The sequence below is a fragment of the Neohortaea acidophila genome (assembly GCF_010093505.1).
Source record: "Neohortaea acidophila strain CBS 113389 unplaced genomic scaffold BDY17scaffold_6, whole genome shotgun sequence".
NCBI lineage: Eukaryota > Fungi > Ascomycota > Dothideomycetes > Mycosphaerellales > Teratosphaeriaceae > Neohortaea > Neohortaea acidophila.
In genome coordinates this window covers 1-8063 of record NW_022985515.1, presented here as the reverse complement: position 1 = coordinate 8063, position 8063 = coordinate 1, and the positions used below count along the sequence as shown (strand labels likewise).

At 39.3% G+C, this 8063-nt stretch overlaps 3 protein-coding genes across 3 annotated transcripts; 2 read left to right on the top strand and 1 right to left on the bottom strand.

Annotated features, from left to right (window-relative positions):
- The first annotated feature begins 1702 nt into the window (after positions 1–1702).
- Positions 1703–2159, top strand: BDY17DRAFT_155157 (uncharacterized protein). The gene is made up of 2 exons (XM_033729664.1): positions 1703–1767; positions 1827–2159. Exon 2 carries the CDS (start codon positions 1839–1841, stop codon positions 2139–2141), a length of 303 nt encoding a protein of 100 aa, XP_033588775.1. The 5' UTR covers positions 1703–1767; positions 1827–1838; the 3' UTR covers positions 2142–2159.
- Positions 2160–4207: 2048 nt separating this feature from the next.
- BDY17DRAFT_298113 (uncharacterized protein) lies at positions 4208–4927 on the bottom strand (the record flags this gene model as incomplete). The annotated part of the gene is made up of 3 exons (XM_033733689.1): positions 4208–4474; positions 4532–4606; positions 4754–4927. The coding sequence occupies 3 exons, from the start codon at positions 4925–4927 to the stop codon at positions 4322–4324; spliced, it is 402 nt and encodes a 133-aa protein (XP_033588774.1). The 3' UTR covers positions 4208–4321.
- A 659-nt stretch (positions 4928–5586) lies between these two features.
- On the top strand, positions 5587–7837 carry BDY17DRAFT_310738 (uncharacterized protein; the record flags this gene model as incomplete). The annotated part of the gene is made up of 2 exons (XM_033735473.1): positions 5587–7774; positions 7797–7837. The coding sequence occupies 2 exons, from the start codon at positions 5587–5589 to the stop codon at positions 7835–7837; spliced, it is 2229 nt and encodes a 742-aa protein (XP_033588773.1).
- Between the last annotated feature and the right edge of the window lie 226 nt (positions 7838–8063).

Genomic DNA, 8063 nt, shown 5'->3' with positions numbered 1-8063 from the left:
CCTTCAAAATGAAGCCTTCAAATGAAACCTTCAAAATGAAGCCTTCAAAATGAAAAACATGAAAGATGAAAGTCTTCATCTGGCGGCGGGATCGACAGACGTGTGTGCTACGACGACGATCGCGCCCGTGAGAAGCCTCCCCCCGTTGCTCGAAGACAATACATAACTGCGCTCTTTTGTATGGTGTCTACTCCTCTACTCATCGTGCTGTACATCGTATCAGAGCGCACTATCGTGCCGTCGTTGCTCCTTATGCGTCGAGCTCCTTATTAGCGGAGCCTTGCGCTAGCGGCTGACTTTCAAATTTCTACAAGCCGAATCCAATTCCGCCCATCTTCAATCTCCGCGCAGATGACACAACTTAGAGATGACAATATCGCCTCCCGGTCCAGTGCCGATCTCCTCGGGCCTTTCACGTCACCACTGCATAGGTACACCCGACACCTCGGCCCGTTGCAGATTCCATCCTCGCCACCCATCCCCGCCTCGCCCAGCCTGCTGTTCCGCCATGGCAGTAGAGCTTCCCTCGCTCGGCCCGGCGCCGATTCCGCCTGCCTCATTACGAGCCTGCCCTCCATGAAGCCCTAGCGAATGAGCATATACGGTGGAGACTGACAGCAGAGGATGATGGGGGTCACAAGGACAGGTGCAGGAAGAGCTGCGACTCGGGTCTGGAGAGGGCGGTGAAGAAGACGCTCACCTCGAAGGTTACATCAAGACAGCGCCGACGCACGAACCGCTGCCGTCTCCATTCCACTGGTGGAGCTGGTGCGGCAACTGAGAAGGCAATGAGCTCGCGGTAACAAGGGCAGGTGCAGAGAGAGCCGATAGAGGAGACCTTCGCACGACGGAGACAGCACCGCCGGCTTGAAACGCCACCTCCGCCCCCTTGACCGCGCAGGAGGAGCTGGAGGACGAGCGGCGATTACAACAGCAGGCGCAGGAAGAGCTTGCGGCAGCCGCATCATCGTCCAGACAGGCCGCCGGTGAATCACCACCTCCCCCTTCCGACGTCGAATACGTTGAAGATGAGCTGCCACTTCCCTCATCCACCTTTCACTTCTACCATTCACTTCCACCCGCAGCGAGGCCAAGGCAAGCGACTACAAGGGCGGGAAGAGCTGCGGCAATAGAGAGAGCAAACCACGGCGGAGAAGGCGGTCACATCCCCGAGACAGCTAGAGGCTGAGCGTCAAAGTCCACCTCGAAGAGACGACTAGACGAGGCCAAGGCGATTGCGAGGGCAGGCCTAGGAAGAGCTAGCGGACGCTTGCACCACGACGGCGCCGGCAGTGAATCGCCGCGTCCTCTATCCTCGCAGAACAACCTAACCAAGATACTAAAATGCACCGTTATAAGGGTGGATTTTCTGCTCACCAAAACATATCTCAGAACGGCTAGGTAACTTACAGACCGGGGTAGGGTGGATTTACGTAGGGTGGATTTTCCAAAAACCCATAGAATTGCGCCAAATCCAAGTATGTTGTAGAGCGAATTTTTGTGAGCAAGATTGATATGAAGATGATACTAAACAGAGGCCGTGTTGACACAGTATATGTGATAGAAGTGCATCTAGCAGGTTTGAAGTTCCACAGTATACAGACGTAGAACTACAGCATACGAAGCGGCCCGTGTGGCCCGAGCGTTCAACGGGCAAGGCGCGGATTCGCAGAGAAGGCAAGGGGTAATATAACAAGGGTTTGCCATTACAGTACAGCCTACATACGTTAGATTAGGGGGGATGCATATATAGTAGGATATTTGAAGGTGCGAAGAAGATAATTGAGCCATTTTCAACCCATTTCTAACCCGATTTGCACTAACAGAAGCCACACAAGATGGAGGAATCTAGGGGAGGCATTAAGTATTTCTACCATATACTAGAGTGGCAGATTATTGTTTGCAAGGAATGTCAGCACGCCGTGTGGCCACAAGAGGTTCCACGGCATTTACAAGGCAAGCAACACCAGGTTCTATTACAAGCGGCCCGAGCCATTGCCATAGAGGTACAAGAATGGCCTGGAGTAATTCACAATAAGACCGATTTGGCTATTCCGCTATATATCCATGGGCCTATTGCCGAGTTGCCATTATACACTGACGGATTGCAGTGCCGTGTAGAGCCCGAGAGGTGTTCATAGATATTCCGTGATTAGAAGACAATACAAAAACATTGGAGGGAAAAGCACTAATGGTTAGTAAAGTTACAGAAGGGCAGGCCACAATCCACCGACAAACCAAGGATCTAGCGACAATTAAAACAGAACACAAAGAGAGTGTATTGCCAGCGATTTTTTCTAAGCCGCCATGGATCCTAGTACATTGAAATCCGAAATCCAGATGAAGTACGACCCGAGCAGGTATACGCAAGCACAAATGAAGCAGCGTAGGCCCGAGCGTAGAAGCAAGCCAACGAATATTAGGATCAGATGCAGAAGGAGAGTAGTAGTCAGATCCAAAAGGGTGAGAAGGATGAGGTCAGCCTATGGTTAAAGCGCACAGAGTGGATTGAATATTTAGAGGGGTGTAATCTAGAGGATTTATTGCAATCCATTCGAGAGCCTAACACTAACGAGGAGGACGAGCCCGAACCCATTGTAGTAGCCATTTGGCAAGCCATGTCCGAGGTCGCCACACAGAGCTAGGCCACCGTCGAGCGCAGTGGAGTAATGTTGCGATTAGAGGCCATACGGACGGAGATGCACTAGACGCGGTACTACCCATTGCAGCCGTATTAAGACGCCAAATCCATCAAGGACCGTTGTCGTAGTTAGTAGTAGATGTTAATGTTTTTCGTGCGTACGTAGTAGCCACATGAGTAGAGGAGTCCCGCGTATCGATTCAGTAAGCGACAGGCCAAGGCATTTCGAGAGTTAATCGCCGTAGCAGAGGTAGTAGTAGAGGAAGAGGAGGAGGAGGTAGAGGGGGAAGGTTAAGAGTAGGACAGCGAGGATGAAGATGAGAATAGTAACCTATCCGAGTTAACGAGCAACAATCCACCGCTATTGACTAAGATCTAAGCAGCGTGTTTGGCGTTTTGCGTGGAATTGTTAAACTAACGCATCCACAACCGCGAGTACGATATAGCATTAGTGTGTGCCACGGCCGTGTTAGGCGTCTATCCCACACGTAGTGGATTCCGCGATCCTGAGTCATATCCGCCGATTTTGTCCGCTATCATTAAGGTAGCGCATTTCATAGTGGTCTAAACCGCGGAGGAGTTAACGCCGTCGATGACAGACAGCGATGAGTTTAGTCCGTGTGGCAGCCTATGTGATTTCGACGACAGCGGGTACGAGAGTAACGATAGGGGGAGTACCCCGATCCGTCGACGTTAACCACTATAAAGCAGTTTCGAATAGGTCTAGAAGATGATGGACACGTTCATAGTGCGCGGCACAGGCAGTCCTATCTAGTGGTTGTTAGATTTGCGCACATACGGGTTGAAGATCTATTACAACACGTCCGCCATTAGCCACGTCAATTAGAAGGACAAGTACACGTTAGAATACAAGGCGTTGCGGTTTAGCATAGATCAGTTCCGCGGCATAGTGTATCAGTTATGCGCATCCGCGCGGTAGGCGTTGACGGAGGACGTGTTGTTAATGTAGGACGCCACGGGGATCCCTAGTATTCTATAGGACGCGATCCACGATGACCCTACTAACAGAGAGGTCGGGTAGAATTAGATTTAGGATCAGCGGTCGCGATTACCCGTCAATGGATCCGATTGGTTGTATAAACACATCTAGAGCTAGCCTGAGTTACGCGATCGATTCGTATAGAGCGATAGCGCGAGTGGATTCAACCGCGAGCGCGTGCGGGATTACATGCAGGGGATCGCGCGGTTTCGAGGGTTGTTGTTAATATTAATACACATCACGGGTAGGCAACCCGCGAGAGGGACGGAAATATTGAGCGTCCGCCATCGAAATACTGTCGCAGGAGGGCACCGCAATTTGTTCGTAGAAGATAGGACCGTGGTGTTCGTGACCAAGTACCACAAAGGGTATCAGATAAGCGGAGATGTGAAGATTATCTATCGATATTTGCCGCGAGAGGTAGGGGAGTTAGTGATGTGGTATTTGTGGTTAGCGTTACCATTCATCTAGCGGATCGAGGCGGTAGTGTGGCAGAAGAAGGGCGCGTCCGATCACATGTGGCCCGCCGACGTAGACGGTAAGAAGTGGACTACCGACTACATAAAGGAGGAGTTACAGCGGGTAAGCAGCGCGGCGTTAGGGCAACCCATCCACGTGGCCGCGTACCGCGAGATCGCCATTACTATCAGTCGATAGTGGGTGCGGGGGGCGACCTAGTTCTAAGGGGACGAGGGGGATAAGAATGCGGAGTAGCAGAAGGAGAATATGATAGGGGAGGCGGCCGACGAGCAAGCGGCGCATTCACCACACGTCGCCGGATTGATATACGCCCGAGAGAGCATGGAAATGTCTAGAGCGATAGGCGACAAACGCTAGCAGTTTCGCGCAGTTAGTACGGATTAGCATCGATTTTTAGGGTTCGAATCGACGCAGATCAAGGACGAGAAGACGGATTTGAAGCGGAGGCAGTGCCTATTCGAGTACGACGCAGAAGCGGAGCAATTCTATCGACGGGTACGGTTGCGATAGATAGACGCTATGCAAGAGTTAGGGTTAATGATAGGGGAGAAGGCGACGTTCCGTAGCGTCTAGAAGGAGGCGATAGATGCCATCTAGCGTGGCGAGAGTCCCGTGGTCGCTATCATACCGACCGGCGCAGGAAAGAGCGTGTTGTTCATGTTACCCGCGTTTATAGAGCCCGAAAGTGTTACTGTCATAGTAGTACTATTGCGGGCGTTGCGTAAGGACATGATTTTTCGATGTGAGAGGTTAGGGATCCGATGCGGCGTATAGGATGGTAGAGCGGCCGTGGACAACGCGTCCATTGTGTTAATCACACCCGAGAAGGCGACTAGTGCCGAGTTTGGCACGTATTTGAACCGGATCTGACAGACGCAGCGATTGGATCTAACTGTATCTACATTGGAGTTTTTAAAAAACTCCATAGAAAATCTACTAAAACCTCCAAGTTTTTTTAAAAAGTAAAATATAAATGGAGTTTTTAAAAATATTAGTTTATAAAGATAGGATTTATAAAGTAAAGAGATTAAAAGAATAGATTTTATAAAAACTCCTTTAGTATTATAAGAATTTAGATCTATTTATTTATTTTAGTTTAAAGAAATCTAATAGACTTAAAAAGTTAGAAGCTAGTTAAAGTACATTCGAAAACCCTTTTAGCTTAAACTTTAAATAAATTTAACTATAATAGTTTCTTTTAATATTATTTTAGTTTTATTTAATTAATAAAAGAAAACAGAAAGAAAAGAAGAATAAGTACTTATTTAAAAGATTAAGATAAGAAAAGTTAAAAAAAAACTTTAATAAAACTAAAATAGTTATTTTAAGTAATTAAAGTGTTTTAAGTTTATATTAGAGTTTAACTAAGAGAAAAAGAATATATAAGAAAGCTCTTTTTATTTTATCTTTGTCTTTTCTTTTATATCTACTTTAAACTACTTTAATTATAACTAACTATTTAAAAATGGATTTAATTACTTTAAATCAATTACTTATAAATAATAAAGATTATATTAAAGGAGATTCTTATAATAATTCTACTATTATAGAAAGTACTTATACTAATAATATAGAGAATACTATTCTAAATTATAATATAGAAATTAAAGTTTTATTTTGTACTATTTGTAAAACTAATCTAGATAGAAATAACTATTTAAAACATTTAAAAGATAAACATTTTACTATTTATAAAAGTTATAAAGAATCTTCTAAATTAGAAGTACTTAAAACTAATATAGAAGAACTAGAATTTAATGACTTAGCTAAATTAGAAGATATTTTAAAGCCTAATCTATTTTACTTTAAAGAGTTAGATTTAAATTTAAAAGGATATAAATGTATAGAATGTAATTATATTAATATTAATTATAAAGAAGTTAGAATTCACTTTAATACTAATCACTTTAATAGTAATAAAAGTAGTAAATCTAAAGTAAACTATATTATAAATCAGGTTCCTTTACAATATATTAAAGGTAATAATAAAAATACTAAACTATACTTTATACCTAAAATACCTAATATAAGTAAAAAGAATACTAGTACTAACTTATATATTAACTCTAATAGTTCTAATTCTAGTATAGAATCTATTACTTCTAAAAAGTCTAATAGTTCTAAAGAACTAGATTTAAAAGAAGATATTATAAAAGATTATCTTAAAGAGAATTTAGAAGAGAATAAACTAAATAATAATATAAATATTAATAATAATAGACTTTTAAACTCTTATATTAAGAAATCTAATATTTATATCTTTTTAAAAGATAAAGATAGAGAGTCTTTAGTAAATCTAGTATATAATATTAAAGAAGAAGATAAAGATCTAAGTGTTTTTAATAGAATAGACTATAATAAATTAGAAGATATTATTATAGATTGTTTACTTTATATACATTCTAAAATCACTAATATAAGCTTAGGATTAAGACAAAAGCTAAATCAAAATAATAGTAGTAATACTAGAGTATTTAAAGACTTTATACCTTTAGAGAATAAGTCTACTACTAAGACTTACTTTACTTATTATGCTAAACTACTTAGCTTTATTATTAAAGTACGTTATATTAAAGGGAAATATAAGAATACAATAGGTAAAGAAAGAACTTACTTTGATTTAGTAAAGAACTTTACTATTAACTTAGAAGCTAAAGAAGCTTTAAAGAATATTATTCCGTTTAACTTAGATTTAATAGATTTAGAAGATAAAGAACTAACTAAAGAGAAAGAAGAGTTTTATACTTATATTATAGAGTTTTACATTAGTTTACTTAAAGATAATACTACTTTAACTTTAGATAATAATACTAGTTTAAATAATATAGTTCTAAGCTACTTCTTTATAACTAATCTAGATATTAATACTAAAGAGATTAAAAATATAGATCTAATAGGAAAGCTTACTAGTTATATTCTTTATAATAGTAAACTACTTACTATAGGATATTTCTACTTTAAAGAGTTAAATAATATAAAGTATACTTATAATGATTTTAATGATTTTCTTTCTACTTATTTAACTAATAGTTCTAATAATTACTTTGAATTCATTAGTATTCTAAGGCCTTATCTCTTAGCTTTAAATAAAGAAAGAGAATCTACTAATTATATTATAAAAGAAACTAGTTTAAATATTATAGAATATAATACTATAGAGTATTCTATTACTAAGATTAAAGAGCTCTTTAAGAATGTTTATATTAATTTAGAAGATATTTTACTAAAGAAGCTTTTAAAGATAACTTCTATAGATTCTTTAGATATAGACTTTAATACTATAAATGATAATACCTTTATAAGTAATATAGATTATTATATAATAGATACTTTAGAATTAAAATATCTTAAAACTAATAGGCCTTACTTTTTAACTCAATTATTAACTAAAGGAACCTATTATAATAAAACACTATTAAAAGATATAAAGAAAGATACTAAGACTTTAAGATTTAAAGATACTAATATAGAAATATTTAATACTAATATTAATAGGTTTTTAGAATACTTAACTCTCGCTATTTATTTATATAGCGGAGGTCCTTTAAGAGGAACCGAATTAACTACTATACTTTATAAGAATATAGAAACTAAAACTAGAAGTCTAATATATAATAAAGAAGATAATACCTTTATAATTTCTACTAATTATAGTAAGACTAATAATATTACTAGGAAGAATAGAACAAATATACGCTATTTACTGCCTTATTTAAGTAAACTATTAATTATATACTTAGTATTAATAATACCTTTTAAAGATTACTTATATAAAACCTACTATAACTTTAAAGACTATTCTAGTCCTTATCTATTAACTAAAGATAATAAAGTAATAGAAAGTAATACTATTAGTAGGATCTTAAAGAGAGAATCTAGTTTATTATTTAAAGAAGGTTTAACTATTAAATCTTATAGAAAGATTATTAATTATATAATTAA

What these genes read in the sequence shown, in the direction of transcription:
- BDY17DRAFT_155157 (XM_033729664.1), top strand. Translation starts at nt 1,839, where the DNA reads ATGGAGGAATCTAGGGGAGGCATTAAGTATTTCTACCATATACTAGAG.